At 40.9% G+C, this 23349-nt stretch overlaps 2 protein-coding genes across 4 annotated transcripts in view; both read left to right on the plus strand.

Annotated features, from left to right (window-relative positions):
* GPD1L (glycerol-3-phosphate dehydrogenase 1 like) overlaps positions 1-11352 on the plus strand; it is a 39258-nt gene extending 27906 nt beyond the window's left edge. The window contains exons 8-9 of one of the 2 annotated variants that reach the window (XR_003958595.4): positions 9839-9986; positions 11220-11352. Coding sequence is in view for 1 of the 2 variants with exons in the window: in XM_032746747.3 (XP_032602638.1) it covers positions 9839-9929 (91 nt within the window). In the remaining variant the exon portion in view is untranslated. Of the gene's footprint in view, positions 1-9838 lie in introns of both variants that reach the window. The other variant, XM_032746747.3, reaches the window with a different exon arrangement.
* Positions 11353-13234: 1882 nt separating this feature from the next.
* The window catches only part of CMTM8 (CKLF like MARVEL transmembrane domain containing 8), a 35387-nt gene continuing 25272 nt past the window's right edge, over positions 13235-23349 (plus strand). The window contains exon 1 of one of the 2 annotated variants that reach the window (XM_072925754.1): positions 13235-13568. In XM_072925754.1, the coding sequence (XP_072781855.1) occupies positions 13401-13568 (168 nt within the window). In that variant the 5' untranslated portion in view covers positions 13235-13400. The remainder of the gene's footprint in view (positions 13569-23349) is intronic. The other variant, XM_030265013.4, reaches the window with a different exon arrangement.

The raw sequence follows: 23349 nt of genomic DNA on the forward strand, positions 1-23349 counted from the left end.
TACTTACAGTATCTGTTTTAGGTTTAGTGAAGGGTAATTGTAGGGACATGGGAAACATTTGTTGATTATTTCTGTAAGTTACTGTGTGAATTTCTGATCTTCTGTGTGAATTTCTGATTCACACAGTTTCTGTAAGAAACTCTGTGAATTATTGATTTTAGAAGTATACTTTTCCTGTAAGTTATGCTGAAGGAATCAGTGAATGATAAATAAAGTACCGCTCTGACCTGTGTGAGCAGTCCTGATTGTTTAGGTGGATGTAGCTGCCAGAGTCTGCTCAGTCTAACCCACGTTGCACTCGGATGTTAGTGGTGCTGTTTGTTGCTACACTGCATGTTTCCTTTTCTCACCTGGATGAGAGTCATGTAGTGTCCTTCACCCTACAGCTTTTCTTTGTGCCTGTTCCAGCTTCCTTTTCATCTTTGTGTAGCTGCACTTACCTGTATGTGCTGTTTTGTAGTAACCCTTAAGAAGAGTTCTTCATATCAGAAGATGGATGTGTGAGATGGATGCTCACACATGCTCATCTACACAGATAAACCTCTACTTACTTTCCTTTGGAATGTTTGTGTGCACAAATAAGCTTTGTAAGGTGCTGGGAATCTTGCACAGGATTTTAGCAAGGCCACCAAAAGGATTAATGTTTAGCTGCCTTTGCACTAGCTAATGTCTGTCTATCCATTTAAAGCTGTCTGGCTGTGAAGCTAGTGCATAGATTTCTTCCAGCCTGTCCTCCGTGCCTGCGATGGCAGGGGTAATTGAAAACATTGCTGCTGTTTCAGGGGAACAGTATTTCGTCCATGCTTCCCGTCCCTGAAGCTCTGAAATGCCAAGTTTGTAAAGAATAGTGCATATGTTACATGCAGGTGAAAGTAATAGTGACATTAATTGAACTAGTTTGCCCTTTCTTTCTCCAGATCTGGGTTTATTATAAACCAAATTCTTGTCATAGAAGCATACTTTAGCTCTCAGCATGGTAGATTTTTTTTCTGTATGATTCGTGGTTTTGAGGACATGGTGAGTATCTTTCAGTTTGATGATCACTGAGTACAGGCACGGGGTAGGCTCAGAAAGTACAGCCTTGGGGATTTTCAGTTTGCTCTTTTGCTATTTAAAGGCTGGAGATAGCTGGAAAGCAAGCCAAATCTGTTAGCAAGCACTGGCTGGGTTCCTGATCTACATCATTTTAAATACTAGCATTTGAAATGCAAAATCAAACACAAGCACTTGCATCACAGCTGCTCAGGACAGTGAAGCTTCTTTTTTTTTTTTTAAACATGCTGTTCTTTTTTTGTGGTACCCACTTCCTGTATTGTTGCATTGAGAAATAAACCTACATGTATTGTGATCCATGCTTTAGGAAGCTCTTAATACTTGAAAGAAAGTGAGCACAAAGCAAGCTGCTCTGTACTGTGATTGCTGAGCAGAGCCAGCCTTGTCTGTGCCTGTGCTTTGGATTAAAGCCCAGGTTTTATAGAATTATTTTTAGTTGTATTTTTAAACCAAATTTATATTTTTTTCTAATTCCTAATTACTGTGCAGATTTTCAATGGAATGTGACAGAGATGATTCGGATATTTTGTTGTTTCTGGGCTTTTGTAAAATTTAATGTAGATGTTATCAACATCATTTTCTTCAAGCTTCAAGCTAGGTGGTAATTGCAGCAGTGCTTGGTCGTGCCAGTCTTCCCTTGTCTTTGTTTAGTCTTACACTCCTGTTTTCTTTATCTGCATTTTTTCAGGCTGTAGCCTACTATAGATAAGGAATACCTTTCATTGCTCCCAGAGCTTTAGCCAGCATGGAAAAAAAGGATCAGCATGCTGCCATGTGCATTTAGCCTTGTCTTACATTTGATGCCCAGCAGGGAGGTTAAGTGGAATAAAGTCTTCAAAGCTTTCATACCTTGGGTTTAATCCTTATGCTACTCCCATCTTTATTCATATATTGACTGTTTTAAAATGGCAGAAGCTGGAGTTGTTTCTTAGTGGTGTTTCCTGGTGCAGTTGCTCAGTCTGCTTTAAGTCTCTAGGAAAGTGATCACACCAAGATCTTGGTTGCTAATAATGATCTTTAACCCATTACTACTTAAGCTTTGTAACAAAAGCTGCTTATGTTGATTCTAATGTATTCCTTCTCTGGAGCCAGAGTATTCTACACTTAGGTGTAGTCTACCTAGTTACTATACTCACATAATTTTTCTCCCTCAGAAATTTTATCTCCCTTATGAACATTATTCACAGATGCATTAAAAAACTGGTAATTCAGCTCCTTGAAACCATTTGATAGAGGAATGTGCAGTTTCCAGGTATGACAATTTCCAGGTGTGTCTTTTCTTCCCAAATACGATGTGGTTGCCTTAACAAGGCTGGGCAAGGCTAGAGCAGCAGAGGTGTTTGCTAGCAGGCACAATTAACTTTCTGAAAGCAATCTGATTAGAGTGGAATGGAGTTGCACTGCAAACCCTACAGGTAAATTGTTTTAAGTGTTACCTTGTATCTACTATGTGTGGAGAAGAGAGGGAACAGAATGCGAAGTATTGAATTTGTTGGAACATAAGGAACAAGCCTAAGTCAGTTTTAACCAGTGCAAGAGATGGTAATACACTGCACTGTAATACATGTACTGTAATACAGAAAGAGTGAAGACAAAGCTGTTGAGAGTTGATTGAAGCCCCTTTTGGCCTGTCAGTCTGTACTAGGCATGGCTTCACAATAACAGCTTAGTGCACAGCATTCCTTTCAAAACTAAAACCTGGAAAATGTCTCCTCAGAGATCTTAGTAGTTGCTGAAATAGAAGAGAGATTTCATAAGCACACTTGGTGTTATCAAAATACGTAGAGATAAAACCATTGCTGTTGAAGTTTGCTTTCCATTCCATGTATTGTTTCTACAAGCAAGAAATGGAAAACTAAGATGAGAAAAAGATGCTGTTCATGTGTTATAGACAACTTACACAGAGGTAATATGCACTTCACTCACTTTCCTGTGGGATCATAAGAGTTCATGAAAATGTGATGATGATTTTGAGAAAGGCTGGCAAGAGAAATAACTGTAACTTCCTCAGGGTTGCACATACTGTATTTAAGAAGTGAGAAGTAATCAGAAGTGTTGGTTACCTTCTCATCGGTTTGTGATTTTTCTCAGAGCTAAGCTAATCAGGATTAGATCTAAGTAGTCAGAGATAAGCCCTCAAAGCAAAGCTCCTCAAAATGCTCTTCCTGAATTTCTGAGGGAATTATCTTCCTTCTCTTTTGCAAGTGCAGATTCAGAGCTAGAAGTGGGAGCCCTAGGTAATGGCAAGGTAGCCATAACCCTGGCTATTAACATTTTAATGTAATCTTAAAATAAGTATAGTGCTGCTATCAGCTCTGCCCTGTTGTCACCAGAGGCAGAGGTTAAAATAAAATAATTGAGCAAGACCACTCCAGGGACACTCCTGACTCCAGATGTGATTTTATTCATCTGATACAGGTGGGCTGGAAATCTTCCTGGTTTCCTTCTGTCTGAGAGCTTGCATGTGGTACCCAAGCTCTCTTCCCTAGCGCAAAGTCAGCATCACTGTTTCGGGTCTTTTTTTTTTTTTTTTTTAATTGCTACAGTAATCAATCCTAAAGTGAAGAGTAGTGGATGTGGTTACGTGACTTTTGAAGAGGCATTAGTGTGAAATGACCATGTTTAGCCAGGACTTGTCATGTCAGCATGTGGGCTGGATCAGAGAGCATCCAAGGAACAGTGAGCAGATATTGGGAGGTTGGAACATCTCTGTTTTTGTAATGTTGGAACAGTAATTAGGCCCAGGGTGCATAGACAGACAGATTTTAGGAAACAGAATGGGAACACTTGAGAAGCTCAGCTCAAGGTAGCTTGTGTTAATTGCTGAGTTAGACTAGACTGATTTAAAACTCATTATGTTTTAATGAGTGGGAACTCTACACCAGGTAACCAGGCTTCACATGAGTCCTCCTTGAATGCATCACTGAAAATGAGAATGTGGTTTATTGTTACAGAAGTTATATGGTGAATGATCAGGGAATCTAAACTATTCAAGGCAGCCTGCTTGAGTCAGGAAAAAAGCATTTCAACTGGACTGTTAGAAGGCAGTTCCTCAGATTGCTGGCCTTACTGGACATACCTTGAGGAACTGGTGACATCATTCCCTGGGACTGCTTGTTGTCTACCTGCCTCTGTGTGTTAAATTCACATTTTAAAAAAGGAAATGTATGCACAGACAACACTTGAGCAGGAGAAATGTTTCATTTTCAAGTCTGCTTTCAGTTCTGAAGTATTAGTCTTATCATATGATTTATCTCTATTCAATGCAGTTTTCTTGGGTATACCTATTTCCAAGTATTTGTGTAGCTAGACAGAGCTTTGGAAAGATTATTTTGCTTTCAAAGGAATTATCTGTTTTGAGATGATTAGTAAAATATCTTGAAATCCAGTAGGCAAATTTCAAGAAATAACTGATCTTCAGCTTAATATGGATTTAGAGTGTTTGGGGTTGGTGGTGATTTGAGTTGGCAATTTTTTTTTTTTTCGGTGCTGCCTTTGAATGAACATAACTTACTGCATCTGCTTTAGTCCAGTATTCGTGACTGATTTAATGAATTGGTGGCTTTTTTTGGAACAACTTAAGTCAGGGGATTCACTACCACACACACAGGGTAGAGGTAGTTTCTCTGTGTAGTGATCATGGAGAGTCTATGCTTCTCTTTGTCACTCATCTTAAAAAAAATATTTTCAATCACATAAATTAATAACTGGGAAATAGTTGTTCCTTTTTCAAGGCAGGGATCCATAGAGAGCAAGTACATGGGCATGTAGTCCTTCAAGTCCTGCCTCTTCTTCACTTCTCCAAATTCAGAAGTGGACTTGAACTGCATCACTCACACTCAGATGAGGGAGACTGAGGATCTGCAAATCCTCTGTTCCTCTCTCCTAGAGAGGCCTCTGTTCATGGCCCCCTTTCTATGCTCTTATAAAAACACTGTGGAATACTTGTCCTTGTAGTAAAGGTGTCTTTACCAGCATTTTTTTTTTTCCTTTTCTGTGTGTATTCTTATCACTGGTTGTCTTACACTGTGTTCCTTTATATATTGGAGTATTTTTGCAGGCCGGAGGATGTCACCTATAAATCAGCTGCTGGTTAGACACATACCTTGGAATACCCATTTAGGTATCTCAGTGTTGTTCATTGCTGTTGATGACGATAATTTGTTAAATCCTGCATTTCAGCAGTGATGAACTGATGTAATTCACTTACTCATATATCCCTTACTTGTATCCATGAAGAAAACCTTCGCTAGTAATTTCAGACAGCCCATAAAAGAAGTATCCTAGCACAAGAAGGATGCTTGCATGCAAGAAATCATAGAATCATTTAATTTGGACAAGACCTCTAAGATCATTGAGTTAACCTGTGAACCCAGAACTGCCATCTTCATGATGTAACTGTGCCCCCAAGTGCCATACCCACATTTTTTTTTAACGCTTCCAAGGTATCAAAGTAATACCTGGTTTAAATTAATCATTGCTAACTTCAATATTTTTCATTGCACTGCCTGCTGGGACAATGAATTATGAAATTATGACCTCCTTGATTACTCCTTCACTGAAACAGCAATCATAGCATCACTTAAAAAGAAAGCCCAGCAGTTTGATGCATGACCTTCATTTGCACACACTGATGCAGCTTGTTTCCTGGGCCTCTGATTGAATCCTTGTGAGGATGGCAAGTAAGTAATTATTTGATTGGTACATTCAGAGAATCACACTGCTTTTGTAGCATCATAGATTTGATATATTTAGTGGCCACTGATGGTTTTTTTTAATAAGTGTCTGGATCTGTGAGACATGCTCTTGTATGCCTCTGTGTGTGTATGTATAAATATATATAATCAGGTTTCTGATGTGATGAGAAGATGCAAATTAAGCTATCACATCCTCATCTTCATAGTCTAAACTGATCGGTTAACATGACAAAAAGGATGGTTACCAGAAGATACCAAATTCTTGTAAATGCCAAGAACAGTGAAAACTGAGGATATGCTCTCTGTAGAAAGATCTACATGGAATAGATTGCTCTTACAAATACCCCCACTGCAGCCAGCACAACCGATGGAGTCTGTACTCTTCTTGATCATTAAGGTGAGCCAACCTCAAAGTTTATAGGAAAATAAGCTTTTCTTATTGTAGGGATGTATGGGGACATCTGTATAATTAAAAATCTCACATCATAATTGTCTCATAGTTAACATTAAGCCAGACATTTGCAAATATATGATGGACTTCATTCACCTCAATATCAGTAATTAGAGCCACATCCATCACAGAGCATCCTCTACTTAATCCAAATCTAGCACTGCAAACCACAGGGCTGTGCCAGTTTACATAGTTTACATACCAGGGATGCCCTCAGCAGAAAGACTATTTTAGCTGCACTATGAGCTGTTAGAAAAATCCTTCTTGGTGTGTTTTTCTCATCGTTCAAAGAGCTTAGATATCCTAACTCCTATCGGCTCTTCTCCAATCTCCTAAAATCCCCAAATGAAAACCTTCCTTTCTTCTAAAATTCTCTTTTCCCTCACTGATCTAGGGAAGAAGCATTATCCATGCTTACTAGCTAGTTAGCAGGGTGATAAATGACTTGACAGGATAAGCTATCTCAAGACATGGCATAAATGGAATAAGCCTTTGTTTTGAGGAAATCCCAATCCCTCCGAAAGGCAGCCCATCATCCATCCCCTGAGTCCTATAGTCTCTCACCATGCACTGTTCTCACACAGCCCAAAACCTGCAATTTTCATAGAAAACTAAGTGAATTGAGAAATTTAACTTAATTTGTCTTTCTGATTCATTTAAAAATCCCAGCAGGTTTACTAGGCCAGCAGCAGAAAACACTCTGCTCCCCGTAAATACGTGCAGTCATAAGAGAAGCATGATTCTCTCTGCCCTGTTTCTTCAAACTCTCACTTCTCTTGCAAAGGATGTTTTCGGGAAGCTAGAACTGGAGGATTCATTAAGTGCCTTGCATCACTGCAGGTATTTTTTCATGCACTGACACAAGGCCTACCAGTTATCAGGAGCTTTGCATGCTGGTTCTTTGCATATTTGTAACACTAATGTTCTAAAAGCATCCAATGATTTACAGCCTTGAGCAGTATTCTGTATATGCTAAAACACTGGTGCTTCCACCTCTGTGACCTGTTTTGAGTTGAACTAGAATGTGTTTTGTACTAGGGAGAATTGTTTCTTTGCTTTTGTTTTGTTTCAGGGCTAAGACTGCTCTGTGAATACAAACATCAAGGTCATTTTGTTCTTTGTTGTGCAGAAGTCTTTTGGCACTTGTCTAGATGCAAAGATAAACTGCTGATTTGAAAATACCAAAGCTATATTGTTCAGCTGCTTGCAGATTTCAGGCCACTATGTGCTGTACTGTGTCCTCTGTTAACGTTTTCCTCTCCTGTTAATGGATAGATGTCAAATGTCTGTACTCCATACTAACAGAAAGGCTGTGTCAACCAGTCTGAGGAGCAGTAAAACATCTGCCTGCACTTCTCTGCCTTCTCCTTCCACTGTTGTGTTCCCCAGGATTTAGGTCAGTGCCCTGCCAGGCTCACTTCTCTTCTCCTGCACTTCAGCCCCCTATGACAGAGCATGTACCCTCTGGCACCTCACCCCTGTCAGCTGGCACCTTTCTCTGCAGATCCTGCAGTCAGCCCACTGGCTTCTTAACTTTCTGGATGATAATTTTTCCACCCTTAAACCTTGCAGTCCATCTGCATAAAATTGATTCTCCCTGTACAGCAGTTTCGTTACCAGTTGTCATTGTCCAGACAGAGCGAGATACATGAGATCCTTTATTCTGCTGCCACTCCAGGAGATGTGTCAGGCATTGGTACTGCATGTGTACTGTTCAGCTGGGTGACTAGAGTGTTAACAAGGCTGACACTTTATGGAAATAATTGGAATTAATTTCTGTGGTTTCTCAAATCATTTGGGCCATCTTTTGTCGTGTTCTGTATTATAAAGACCACCAAATTTGTCGATGTAAGTCTAGTAAAGAGTACATTTCAAATAAACCTATAGCTTGGAATTATAGATTTAAAATGATGGAGAGTTTAATGCTTTATTTAATAAATCCTTCAAATAGCTAATCATGCTATGTTAAAAAAAATACATTCAAGAAGTCCAAACAGCAAAACCAATTTCTTTTCAGTCTGAATTTGTCCAGTTTCACCTTTTAGCCTAGTATTTGGTTAGGTTTTTACCTGCCATCCATGTTTTCTCTCAGTGTGTATACAGACACAGCAAGCTCATAATTTGAGTTAAGGGACACTTTAAGTCTCAGGCCTGTGTCATGGTGTTGTACCAACCACAGCAGAACAACACAGCTGACTGTTTATTATTTTATTTAAGCCTGCAAGCAAACTGAGTTGGCTGTGAACTCTCTCCTTAAACTTGGATGGTGCTGTGATGAAACCATGGTAAAATTATACAACTTTTCATTAATTATCTAAAAACAAATATGACACTGACAATTGTTGAAGGTGCTTTTTTCCTTCAGCTGTTTTGCACTGGGCTTGGGTGTTGTATAAACATTACCTGCTGTGATTTCCATAAACACTTAGGCAAGCACCACCCTTAGCAAGTAGAAAATGCACATGTCTTCAGTGGAAATGTTTATCTTCTCAGTGATATAATCACTAGTATGTGTTTGCTCCATAATAATATTTAAAGGTCTGTGGCAGGCTGCTGACCCTAATGAAAGTTTTTATGAGTGTGCCTCAGGGACAGCCTGCCTGGACGTGCTCAGGGGCAGAATCAGCTCCTTCTTCACACAACCTGACACCAGACGCTCTTGAGTATTGGGGTGGCCTCTGATTTGCAGGTGTGAGAAGGCACAGCCACCAGCTGTGCTTGGAGCTGTGCTTGCAGGCTCGCTGGAGAACAAGACGGCCCAGAGCAGCTATGAAGCAGCCTGGGAAATAAAATGCAGACCTGCTCTTGCAGGTGCCCTACAGAGCTGAGGCCCCTAAGCATGAAAACTACAACTCTCGTTCTGAGATTTGTACCTAGACTTCACACTTCTCACTACAAACTCTTTTTAAGTTGAATAAATGTGCTCTCTGCCCTGAAGTTAAGCACATATATTCAGTGTGCAGGGACAATGTGTTCTAAGTACAAGTCAGCTCTGAAAGAAGTAATTTTTCCTCAGTACGGTGTCTGTGACATAGTTATGTTGCAGGGCTGGGAGGGATCTTTAGATTCCCAGAGCAGATAAAACAGCTGGTGAAAGCCTAATGCAAAGAAAATACACGGCTTATGTACTCTGTGCTTTCTTTTCTTAGCACAGTCTCTATCACCACACAGTTTACTTAGTGTCGTGGGTTTCAAAACTGAAAAATAAAATCTAGAAGTCAGTATGTTACTGTTCCCAGCACAGAGTTAATTATCTGTATGGCAAAATATGTTGTAAGACAGCTTTCTGGCAGGTAAAATGACTGTGTATCTACAGTCTGGACTCAAGTAAACGTCATGTAAAGAAATAAATATTTGTGATAAGAGGAGTACAGAACACATACAGCTAAATTCTGCCTTTTCCAGCATTAAGGTTGTAACAAGCATCTGTTGATAAAATCCCATGCACTGTCATTACTTTGATTGTTGTTTGAATTGGTCTTGATTTTATGTTTATGAATTTTAGGTGCCCAAGCTGCAAAACAAAACAAGCTTCATGTTCAGTAACCCCATGTACAAACAAAGATTCTCTATGGATTTGCCAAATAATGGCCATTTTGAAAATATATGCATCTCATCTATTCTCTCTCTGTTGCAGCAAAATTGGAAGATCCAAATACCTCAGTCATGAAAATCATCTTTTCTTTGTGAAATACGGATTCCTACACAGAGGTGTTTGCCTTGATTGATCATGTGCCTGTGGCACATGTTACTGCCAAAGTACAAATCAAGTATTTCTGGTTTGGGTTAGTATAAATCAGTTTTTGGTTGTAAGCTGTTGAAGGGTAAAATATGTTATAAATTTTTTACTTGAATACTTTTGTAGCTCAAAACCTACACTTTGCTAATTCTGAAAAGCCATTAGGAAATTTCCAATCATTTCTTGATTTAATGCTAACTAAAAATATCTCATCCTCAGATTATTAGCACAGTAGGATGTCAAGGGTGAGAATATTTGTCCTGGACATCCGACATATATCCCTGTTCCTAGGATTTAGGAAGGGGGAAGGGAAGCTCTATTTCAAAACCAGAAAAACAGTTCAGGAAATTCCAGTCAGCTCCACTCATTGGACCTGTGAGTCTACTTTAATTAGCACTTCCAGCTGGCCAGATTGTTGCTAAGAAAGTAATTCTAGAGAGCTCGATCAGTAATGTTAAAAGTGTTGGTACCTCAGGATTTGAGAACAAAACCAGCTTAAATGGAAGACTCTTGTTAATTAGATAATGAGACATTCAGGAATAATCCCTTTACTGAGAAACCTGATAATACCTTTATCCACTATTCTGCTTTTACTAAAACATTTACATTCACCAAATTGCATCTTTTTTCCCTAATCAAAGTTTACTTCCTTACAGTAGTTGACCACAGGAGGTTACAATCTTGACTGGTGTTTAAAAGCCTTGCCTATTCTTCCCTTGAAAGGTTAATTTAAAATAAAGAAAATGGGCCACCTTATTCTCTCTTGGTAGTTCTGTAATAAAAGGTTGATTGTTCAAGCAGCAGCATTCAATTATTCTGTTTCTGATGCTATCTACATGTAAAAAAATCTAGCTAGGCTTAGCTGGTCCCTGAAGGCTTTCCAGCTCTAGCCCTCAGTGCAAGGATGCAAAACAAAAAAATTAGAGCCTCATAATTAACATTCAAAATGTCAAGTATTATGTTGTCAAGTTAAAGAATGAAATTTGCTTCCAGGAATATCAGATACAGAAAAGCTTCTGGAGTGTTTACCCATTTTTTAGGGAAACTCATTCTTTGAATATGTTTGCTGGAGAAAAATAAGCTAACCAGGGAAATCAGAGTGGCAGCCAGTGTTCAGAGAAATTGCCCACAAGTATAGCCCTCAGTTCTTCTTGAATTGATCATGATACTAGACATCTACAATAGACATTGAAAGTGTACAGTATATTAATATAGCTGAAGCAGAAAACAATTGGTTCCCTGTCTATGGTTTTATTTTACTTTTTTTTCTCCCCTACAGGAGCTGGGATGCTCAAACAACAGATGTGCAGACCAAAAGCAATGAAATTTATTGTTCTAATTCTGATGGCTGAAAGAAAACCAACACTGACCCTCAAGAGTTTAGGGTATAAATAAAGAGTTTTAGAATTATGCATGAACACTGAAACCAGTGAATAACACCCTGGAAACATGATGAGAATATACATCCAGCATAAAATAAACCAGCCCTCAAAGGGAAAGTGATGTGAATGGCTCAAACAACTTTGAAATTAGTGTTACTTTTGATAGTGGCATGAATTTTAGCCCCACATTTCCTCACTTTTACTGTTCTAGGTGGAAAACTGAAAAGACAGGAATCTCTCAGAGAGGAAAATTGATGCTGTTACAATGGATCCTTGCAAACAGCCACAGGGGCATGGCAAAGTAGATCTGGCATTGGAAGGAACCTTGGCAGTGCTGAACAATCAGATAAAGCACTTTTTACTTGCAAGCCAGTTGAAGCAGGCCTCCAGACAGACTAGTGCATAGCTGTGTTCTATTCCTTTAAAATATCAGCTCTAATATAAAAGGAAGAGATAAAATAGGAGCACAAAAAAAAACATAATACTGTTAATGTCACAGAAAAAAAAAAAAAAGGTTTTGCCAAAAAGTATAAAATTCCTTGTTTCATGATTAAGGAGTTGTGTTCAGTGGTTTGAGTGTGTGGTTTATTAATGGTCTTTTCTTTCCTTAAAAAAAAAAAAAAAAAAAAAAAAAGCTATCTATATCTTGTTGCATCAAGTGACAGGCATTGTGTTCTGATGACCTACAGTTCATGCTTGCAAAACTCTGCCACATTTTTTTTGCCATCTTAAATAAAAAAGTCACCACTGTCTAAAACACTTACATTGAAAGGCTTCACCAAATTGCATACTTCGACCTAGCAAGAGTTCTTTTCCTAGTAAGAGTGTAGAGAGCATGAAGGCTCCACTGAGGCTGAGCCAAGATACACATTCCAAGAAGCCCAGAAGCCCATGGAGCCTCTACGGTGAGACATTTACACTGTGAGTGAGGCACAATAATGCACAAGAACAGTTCCTTTGGGTAATTCATGTTTCCTGTATTTCTGGGAGAAACTCTCCCATATTTCTCCTCCTCCCTCCCCAGCTGCTTCAGTCCCTTGCTGAAAGGTAATACCACAAAATCCAGCCCTTGTTATCCAGTAGGAGAGCAGCAGTAAACAATTCAAGGACAATAGCCACCAGACATGTGGAAAACACTTCATTTTTACTGAATGGCCACAAAATCCTGTGCTAATTAGAGTTCCTGAGGGTTGAAAATAACTATAACCTGCTTGCTTATTGTTGAAACCCCATGGTTTTTGTGGAATGGAAAATCTCTTTAGAAGCTCTTAAAAGATCCAAAAATGTTTGGATTTATTTTTTTTAAAGATGACACTTCAGACTGAAATACTGAAAAATACAGGTTAAGGAACAGCTCAACACTGCCAGGTAGAATAGGTCAATAATGACTTAATGCTTTACATTTCCAGTGACTTTTATGGCCTTTAAAAGTCTTTTGCGTTGTTCAGTCTCTTGGTTATTTGGCAGACCCCAGCAAAGCCCCCATTTCCAGCTCTGGGAGGGAGGGCTGTGTTAGCTCCTAGACTCTTGTTCGCCGCCCGCGGCACTTGGCGGCGGTTCCTCTCCCAGGCGATGGCAGCTGGTGGGGACAGCCCCCTGCAGCACCAGCGCGGCTCTGCCAGCCTTTGCTACCCGTGGAGCCAGGGGTGACAGCCCGGGGGACGATGACGGCCGGCGCATGAGGCTCCAAACCGAGCTCGCCCCCGGGGCTGTGGCACAGACAGCAGTGGCTCAGCTTGGCTCCTCGGCCGCACTGGAAGCAGACGGGATCCCCAGTGTGTAACAGTCCGCGAGGTCAGGAGTTGGTTTCGAGAGGGGACCCGCTCCGACCCTCGGTCCCTGGCGCTGGGGATGCCCCGCACGGGCAGCGCGGGTCCCGCCCTGGGGGCAGCGGCGGGAGGGCTGGGCGGTCTCCGGGGCGGGCGGCCCCGCTCCGGACCCGCCTCCCCGCCCGGGGCCGGCGCCGAGCGCCCTCCTCCTCCCGCGGCCCGGGCGGGGGCTGCCCGCGGCGCCGGGGCCACACAAAGCGGCGAGCGCGGTGCCTCCGCGCCGCCCGTCCGGCGACAGCCGCGCCGGCCATGGAGCCGCCCGTGCCGCCTCAGGAGCAGCCGCCGCGCCCGCGCTCGCACACCGTCACCACCACCAGCAGCTCCTTCACCGCCAACCTGTCGGCCAGCTCCAGCACCCTCGCCTACGACAAGGAGTTCCTGCGCACCGTGCCGGGGCTCCTCATGGTGACCGAGATTGTGAGTGGCGTGGAGGGGCGGGGGAGCCTCGGCCGAGCGCTCGGCCGGCACTGGGGTGAGGGATTGGGATGAGGGACTGGGGTGTCCCTCAGCGCATCACCCGCTGCGGCTGCCCAGGCTCCGTGCCCGCAGGCGGAGCGCGGGGGAAGGACGAGCCCACGCAGCAAGAGCGGCTCTACGGAGGGGGCACACGTCCCGCCGGGGAGCTGAGGAGTAGCGCAGGGCACACGCGGTGTGTGCAGCCGCCCGTGGTATCTGCCCTATCATCACGTCCCGTAGCGGAAAGACGAGTTTTGGCAGACAGGGAGCTGAGTTCTGGAGACTTTTCTGTAACCACATTGGTTGTGTACGTTTTGCACTTTGTAGCACACAAATAGTCATGATGTGAGAGTTAATTAAACAATTTATCTTTGTTTCCTAGGTCAATAAAAAACATTTCCTTACGTTCTTACTGCTTCTCACAGGTACACCTGTGCAGAGTGGGAGACGAACTGACACCTTTTGGGTTTGGTAGTGAATTTGTTTTTTGCAGGTAGTCCATAAGCTGTAAATGAACATACGGAGGGCCAGGCAGTGCTAAATTCGGTCACTTGCCTTAGTGGTAGGCGGTGAACAGCACGACGCTGGGATCCCTCTGAAGGCCCGTGTGCCCTCAGTGTGTTGAGCGACAGATACTCAGCATCTCCTCTTAGAAGTGATGTTATTCATTCCACTCATCTACACTATTAATAATTAAGGGTCTTAAAGAGCTGGCTGCCCCAACTAACTTTTTGAGTTTCTTGTGTGAAGTTTTTGTTGTGTTGAAGCTTCAAGGATTAACTTATCAGACTACATTCGTTTTCAAGGCTTAAAAACATTGTGCTTCACCAGAGCAGTGGAATGGCTGTTGGTTTTGCTGACTTCAAAGTTAAAATAACCAGGCAAAGCTTCAGGCTGATATGTGATGTGGGATCTCTGGCAGGAGCAGTGCTATGGGAGAGAGGATGAACACTGAGATGCCAGATTGCTGTTCAGGCCAATAGTGATGAGGCTGTGAGGTCAGAGCCTGCTCCCAGCTGGTACCCTCTGTGCCAGTGCCCTTGGGAATTCTGTCGATCTCTAGTAGATAGGTGATTGTAGGCTTGTTTTGGCTGTTAAATACAGGAGATGCTTCACTGTCAAAGCTGTGGTAGATCTGTGAATAAACAAGTTTTTGAAATAATAGCTGCTTTCTTTTCTACTCTTTTCCAGTTAGTAATTACAACAGAGTTATGTACCTTTCTTGTACTTTATCTGAAGAGCGATCCCACTGTAGATTGTTACAGAGGTGCCCAAGGCTTTTCCTGAGCCCTGTTGGAATGTCATATATTCATCCTGGCTGTGAATACTGGATCAGCTGCACTCACATTGAGCTACATGGCCACAGGGCATGGACAGGCTCTCACTTACTCTTTGTTGGAAGTGTGCCTTCTAGTTTGTGTTGACAGGTGGTGTTGTGCAGCTTACCTTTCTAAACGGTGATGGTGCTTTTTAGGCGGATTTTGTTTCCTCTCAGCTGTTCCTAACTTCTGGAATAATTGTAAAATGTGAAGATGAGCAATTCCTGGCTAAATCAAAGGAACTAATAGAAGTCTATAATGTAGATTAACTTTTACTGGTTAGCAGCGGTATATTTGAGAGAACAGAGAACAGTTCTGATATTAAGCTGAAAGGTGTAGGGCAGGTCCTACTATCTGTCAGTACTTCTGTGCCTTTAATGAAATACTTCTAATTCTTAACTCCACTTATTTTAAAGCAGCTAGAGTAGATGTTCTTCTGTAAAATTAAAGAGAAATATATTAGTGAAGACCTTTATATGGAATTAGCTGAAAGAACCCCAGTTACTAAAATCAAATAGTGAGTTTATGTGTATATATATATGTTCTTTTTTTTTTTTTTTTTTTTTCTGTGAGAAAATGTGCTTTAACAGAGCATAACTTCAAAACTTGCTGTGCAGATTCAGCAGTATTGGAGTTGTGTACCTTAAATCAGCCTAATCAGTTCTAATGTTGTGCCTTGTCTGCACTGATTGACCCTTCAGGATATTTCTGACCCTCAGTACTAATGCCCCAGCTTATAGTATGATCCTTAAACTAAAGATTTGCAAACCTGTAAATAAATTAGCATGTAATTCAGTCTCAGGTGTTTGCAGCCTGGTAGATCTTTTCCAGTCTAAGCTCTGAGCTCTAAAGAACAGCTGCTGTGGTAGGAGCATCCCTTTGCTTCTGGTACCCCTTCTCTGGGACACCTGTGCAATTGACAGGGAAGAGGACTGTTTTTAGTAATATCTGCTATCAGTGCAGCTACTCATCTGCCAGATTCCATGTCCATGGTAAAGCTGAGCTGGGGGCATTAAACAATGGTGCTAGATGCTCTGAGAGTTTGCACTGTGGGTCTGCATAAATATTTGATTACTGCTGCTGTCAGTCAGCAATGTGTATGCAGCAAGAGGGGTGCAGTCTGTGTCTCCTGGCTCTGAAACTGGAGCTCTCTCCTCTGTGTAGGCAAAGGCCAAATCTGTGTTATTCTTTGACCAAAGAGAATTGAAAAGCAGAAAGTTACCACATAAATGAAATATTCCAGCTGAAGGATCTTTATCAGGTTTTGCTCCCACATCCCTAATTTGCATACTGTGAAGATGAATTAACTGCTGTGTGGATTTCCATGTGTGCTGGTAACCATCCTACATCTGCACTGAGACTGTGGTTTAATGGCACAGTAAATTCAGCTTAACTGTTCCTGCTAAGAGATTCTTTGTAGTCGTGCAAAGCACTGGTCTGCTATTAACTCAGTCTGTTGTTTCAAATGTGTTCAAAACGAGTTAGCTTTATAAAGACAGGTTTTATGATGGATCACGTATTATCCATCCTTTATGTAGCTGCTTTAGCGCCTGTGTAAATGTGGGATGAGGCTGACTGTGCCTATTCATCAGTAATAGAGTTATGTACCCAAACCTGGTTCAGCTTAATTCTGTAATGCCTTTTGGTCTAGCACTGCACACATCTAGCATGAATGTGCTCAGAAATGCAGCCTGAAGTGTAGGCTAAATTACCTGGTGCTGACAGACTTCCATTGCCTTCGACGTCTGCCTCCATGACCAGAGCAGGTGCAAGGTTTCCATTGGAAAGAAATGGGATCAGTTCATTTCAGTGGTAAGAGCAAAATGTAAAATGCCACTGAGTTTCTGAGAGGCCTATGGAAACTGGCATAAAACATAACTTTGGTGCATGGAAGGCTGTCCAAAGCACTTACATACAGAGGTAGTGCTGCTTGCTGGACAGGGTAGGGGCTTCTGACTCTGGAAACTTGCATTTACTGGCCTTAGTTGGCCGTTGACTCCGCAAATTAATTTATCTCCATGTCTCTAACTTCTCAGAATTCTCATCCGTTCATGGAATATGTGTACTGATCTTAGTAAGGAGCACTGAGATTAATTTGTGAAAAGTAGTATAGAAGATGTAAGTGGTGTTACACAAAGTCTTTAAATGAGAAAATGAGATGTCAATTGCCTGGGTTGACACTGAAGTCAAAGTACATAATATAAAATAATTTATACTGATTCCTACAGTCTAGTACCACCAGTCCCCCTGGAGGATTTACAGTTTCAAAATGAGCAAGTATAGCAATTTCTAGAGATATCTTTTGAGTGTTTCTTTTCTGTAAAATGATGGCCCAGAAAAGCTACGTTTATCTTCCTGGGACTTTTATGGCCAAGAAAAATTATGGCTAGTGATACCTTCTCAGAGCTTTAAATCAGCTTCTCAAGTCAAGCATTATGGATCACTTTGGGGAGGTGAAGAGTTTTGTGGTTGCTATGGATGTGGTTATAAAAATATTTACTTTCTAGCAGGATGACATTGATCTCTTCAGATTGTTGCTTCACACCAGTGTATTGCTAGATGGAGCCTCTTGTAAAACTTGCACTGCTGATTTCAAGGCTTGTGATGGCTATTTGACCTTGACAAAAACAAATACATATAGCTTGGAAAGGTTTAGAAGGTTGTTACTCTGCTGCTGCTGCACATGAGATCTTGTGATGGTGTTTTAGTTAATTGTACTTTCAGTTACATTTCCTTATACTGTTCTATGCACATTATTCTTTGAAATGCCAATAAAATAGATACTTGAAATAGAAACCTGATAGGAAGTTATTTACAACATTAGCACCACGTAAAATTGCAGTTCAAATTTATGTTTCTGGACAATAAAAATAATTGTGATCACTGGTTAATTATTCTTCTTCAAATGTTAGACCTTTGAAGGTTTAATTCATAAAGGAAATATTGTTGACTTTGTTTATTCTAGTAGAATGATGACCCTCAGAATATTAAATTGATATTGAAAGTTATGTCAGATCTAAGATATTGAGGTTGCCAAAACCAGAACAACTGGAAATGTGCAAGTATTTGTTCAATATAGACTTTTCACCATTTTATTTTTCAGGAGAAACTCAACTACATTAAACTCAGCTACAGATATTCAAGTGTTGAATTAACTCAGCAATAAAGTCATATAAATTTTAAGAAAAACAGAAATAATACAGAGGGAATGATTATGTATATATACACCAGCCTCCTCCTTCCCTTCCATTTTTTGGAAAAGCTCAGACAAATAGCTCAGAAGCATGGAGGAAGTTCCAAAGAGCCCCTTTCCTCACCTGAATGGCAGCAAGACTTTCTCTTCTTTCAGGAACAGTAGAGATTTTTTCTTTCTTCTTCTAATGTGATTTTTACTCCAATCATAGCATGTCTGCTTGCAAGTAGTTGACAACCCTGAGCTACCTCCTGACATGTTGAACGAGTGCTTTGCCTAGAGAAGATGTACACAAGCATGATCTTAATATTATTCATGTTGAATTACTGAATGGAAAAAATCAAATCCTGTAGTGACCAGTCAGTCACTTCACCTAGCAGCTTCATGTTCCTATGCATGAATAAGAAAACACACTATACAAAGTCTCAGCTCTCTCCTTTGGTCTTGATCAGACAAAACTGTCGCTGAAGTGAGGTTTCAGTTCTGCCTTTTTTAGGTGCTGTTGTTCCACTGCTAACCGTTAGCTGTCCTTAGTGTACTGAATAGACACATCGATATGATTTCCACCTTCCTTTAGGATCATATGGTTATTTACAGTTCTGTTTCCTGTAAGGTCTTTGGTTTCCCAGACAAGATCAGGGTGTTTCCTTAGGAAGAGAGAGCTGTTTGGGGGACACAAGAAAGCAGAACCTTTTGAACATGCTCCAAGTGATGATAGAAACAGTCTTAGGGCTAAAGTGGTAGGAGGGTGAAAACTCCTCTTAAACTGAATGAAGTTATTTTACCAAAGGTCAAAAATGCAAAATATTCTCAATACGTCAGAGTTAAGGTACAACATGTATGAAATGTCATTATCTCTTCATGAGAAGAATGCTTTAAAGTCATACTTAAACATCTACTTTGTTGTTGAGTGGATAGTGAATATAATAGAAATCCTTCCTCCTCCCCGCCTCCTGAACTCTAGAAATTATTTTTCTTTTGTGTTTGCAAAAATTCTTATGCGCACAAACTTAATTTTAAATAATCTTTTTGGGCTTCAGTGGCCAGTGTCTGTATGATAGTGAAATGTACAGTCCTTCCATTATTCCATTAGGAACAGGCAGAGCTTCCCAGATGCTTTGCTTTAGCATGATGCTGTGGCTGGGTGTGAGCCATGAAGGTAAATGCTGAGGTGACCATCATGGTCTGAGGACAAAAGTCAATGATATAGTTGCAAAGAGACTGTGACTGCATTCCTGAAAATTGCCTTTTTCCAGATATACACAGGAGTTCCAGATCCCCTTGTAATCGTGCTATGGGAAGACAGTGGTAATGCCAGATACCTGATAAAGATGAAGACACCTGATGGTGCATTTTGTCCTAAAATTCAATTCAAATCCCAGACACGTCTGTGTTTCTCTTCTTTGTGGTTGTTTGTTGTTCGGTTGGGATTTTTTTTTTCTCCCATTGTGTTATATTCTTTTTTTTTTTTCCTCTTTCTGCACTGTCATTCCTGCTCTCTGTTTGTAATTATTTATTATACACTGTTAAGACCACAGGTTGGAGATCTTGAAGCAGTGTATGCCTATCTAAAAAACCCTGCTTTCCATGCAGTGTATGATGAAGTGTATTTGTTGGCAGCGCAGTAAGAATGTGAGCGGGAAAAGGACACAGAAAGAAATTGTCTATGGGTCACACTGGATTCTTGCAAAATCATTAATTGCCCCCAAGTTTGAGTCCATTAACAAAAAATGCCCTCCATCCCCTTTGGATGGGGGCATTCCTGTGTACCTGGGGAGCTCACTGATGTGTCTGCTCTATTCTGTGTAGCACCAACAGGCAGGGCTGGAGCAGTGGTGCCTCAAAAATTCTTAAATATTGAATTCTCAAAAACCACAGAAAAATTCTCTTGGGGACTATGAACCCTTCAGAATGGGAAGTGTGGAAGGAATGATGATGTGTTCTTGTTTGTTGATTGCCTCCTCATTCAGCCTACTGTTCTTTACTGTTCTCCTCTGGGAATAACAGTGCCATATATTTAGTTTATAATGGTCATGTAGATAAATATACATATATATATGCATATACACACATACATTTATACATATATAAAAATAGATTTTATCTTCATTTTATTTTGAATAAAGTACATATTGTATTGTGTGATATTTCCACACCTTTTCCCCTTTGAATTCCAGGAAAACAGCAGAAAGTGTGTCCTTGCAGAGAGGACCTAGCTCTTTTTTTTCTAGGGTCAAACAGCAAATAGCTTTTAGCAACCATCAGGCCTTTGGCAAGATAGTTCTGTTCCTGTGGCCTGAGCCAGTTGCCCATGGAAGCTGCTGGCACTAATTCACCTGCCTCTGAAAGGACCAGATCAGGTATAAGGCTCTTAAAACTCCAGTGGAGGAGGGACAGAGTAAGGAAAGAATCAAGTCACTGCTTTCAGTGGCACCTGGGACTGGTCCAAGGAAAGTTTGGTGTTTTGCTTATGTTAATGGACTCAGAGAGGCTGAGCTCTTGGTTCTGCAAGCACTAATACAGTATCCAGGCTTTGCCAGACCTCTGGACTTCACAGGCTTGGATCAGCCCTGGGCGTGACTGCATTTTTGCCAAGCTAGAGTGCAATACTGAGTGTTTACACTGACCATTTTTGCAAGCTATGGGTGTGCAGATGACACTGATGCAACCACAGCTTTGCTGAGAGAAAAATCTTCAGAGCAAAACAAAACCAGTTTCAACAAATTGGTTTTGTTAGAGGTATGCAGTCTGTGCAGTTTGTTCTGGGTAACCACGATGTTTCTGGTCTGATTTAAAATGTGCTAAAATCAGATTTTGTAGAACTGAGCCAAAGTAAGTGTGGTAATAATCAGTAATGTGTCCGTCTCTGCATAGATCATAATCTAGTTATGAAGAATAAATAAATTTAAAACATCCTAAGCAGGACCCTGAAAAGAGGCTATGTGGGAAAAGCAGCCTCCGTGATCATAGTCTGGTAATAGCTTCTTGTGTTTAACTGGTAGCCTAATGTGCATAACTTGAAAGGAAATCTGTCAAGAACCTCTGCTTTATACTGGAAAATAAGAACAGTTTGTACCATCAGCTTTAAATGTGGCTGCTGTGTCCAGGCGTGTATTTAAATAAATTCAAGGTGAACATTGTCTTTGCACAGATCCATTTATTTAGCCTCAAAGTTGTGCAGCTGCTAACAGGCTCCCTTTTTTTTTTTCCCTTTTTTTTTCCCATCTGTCCCTTTAATATATATTTTAGCATAGGTTCTCTGCATTCAACAATAATGGTATTCCAAAGGCTTCAGCTCCTATGGCAGGTAATAGCTGAATGGGGCAGCACAGTTTGGAGAAAAGTATGAGGAGCTGTGGGTGAAACTTAAAAACTGAGAGTGTTGCAGGCAGGAATTCAGCACTGAGGGACAGGGGGAGAGGTAAAAAAAAAATCTCTAACAAAAGTAAAACCTCTACAATGTGTCTTTAAAATGACACTTCAATCGATAGCATCAGCTTTGGTTGTGCCCAGCCAGAGACAGCCACTGTAGGGCAGACTGACAAGGATCAGGTGAGGGGAGGGCGAGTCTGTGGTGGATGCCTGTTACTACTGCTGTAGGTTGGAAAGGATAAACAAATGCACAGTTGTCCTTTACAGGCTCAGGACACAGGTATGGTACATGCTGGGGAGAGTGGTGCTATAATTCATTCCTTAGTGGGGAAATAAAGCCAGACAAATGACAGCTTTTGTGCTGATTTGGTTGTAGTTTAATTTGTTAACTGTGATGTACCTTGCTATCAGGGACCCCATGCGCTGTTTAAAAGAGCTTGCATGTGCATAGGCATTTAATTATTAATAATTAACAATTTAAAAACATTATTATGTTATTAAGGTCTTGAAAATTAAGAAGCACCAAAATTAGTTTCACCCTGGAAGTGTTGGTTTCATATTGAATTGTGTGCAGGTCCTGGAGTCCAGTCAAAACCTGCTTGATCAAGTTGTTTTTATCAAGAAACTTCTGTCATGGTCATTGCACAGAAGAGCTTTTCTAGGCGTGACTGGGATATTGTGCACACAGCATTGGAGGAAGTCATGTTGTGAGTAAGGAAAGGGATTATTCAAAGGGAGAGGATGGTCTCCTGGCTAATTGCTTCCTTGGAAAATTTTATTTTTATCTCCTGCTTGAACCACAATGTTCCTATGGAATGCTAGACAAGGCAAGTAAGCCCTACATTTAATTGTGTTCACTCCACTCCTTGATTTCTGAATTCCCATCTTTGGATCTGAGTTGCAGGAAAAGCAGTTATTCTCAGGTGTATCTGAAAGTCAGTCGGAGCTCTGTGTTCTAAAGATGCAAAATGCAGTGCTATAATAAACACTGTGGGAAAAGAGTTCTCCAGAAATTTGGCAAGAAGTGGATTTTCACTCTAATTTTAGTGCACTGTCTAAAATTGGGATAGCATACTACTCTATCTCACAGAGATATGTTTAATAGTTTATTGATGGGCTTGTGGGACAATACAGAGAACAGTATTTTTCAAGAGCCCAAGCAGATACAAAGCTCTGAGTTGCAGTTCTGCAGGCCACGAAGATAAACAGGCAGAAAGCAAAATAGGGAGAGGCATTAGTTCTGAAGGAGGCTCTCCCTTCTGTTGCTGCATGCAGGTAGTGGTGTGGAGAAGGGGAAAGTATGTGGTCAGAAAATTATAGGCTATACCATAATGTATGCTTAACTAAGGATAGAATTAAGATGTGTGAAGAACTCGTTTCTGGAAGTGTTACATACATAGCTGCAAGCATTTCAACATGTTTGTCCCTCTCTCTCATCCACCCCTCTGCCTCTGTCCCAAGTCCTAATTTTCCATCTCTCTTCTTTGGTGGGTTTGGTTTTGTTTTGTCTCCCTGCCTCATTTCTTCAAGCCCTCATTTCTTCTTGTCCAGCAGCTCAGGGCAACTTGCCAAAGTCCTGCTTTGTATAATTTTCATCTGCTCTTCTTCAGGCTTGACAGAGAAAATCAATGTAGAAAATGCAGCTTCTACACTAAAAATTTGGCAAATTGTTGTTTTAAGAGAGGAGGTGTTGGGCAACTGAAAGAACAGGCTCTGCTCCTGTATGAGACATCCATCTTTAATGGTTTCATAAAGCTGTGGGTGGACAAAACTATGAAAAGTACCATAGTATTTTAGAACAGTATTAGAAATACTCATAGTGATACAGTGATTTAGGAGGTTGTTGGTGACATGGTTA

The sequence above is a fragment of the Taeniopygia guttata genome, chromosome 2 (assembly GCF_048771995.1).
Source record: "Taeniopygia guttata chromosome 2, bTaeGut7.mat, whole genome shotgun sequence".
Classification (NCBI taxonomy): Eukaryota; Metazoa; Chordata; class Aves; order Passeriformes; family Estrildidae; genus Taeniopygia; species Taeniopygia guttata.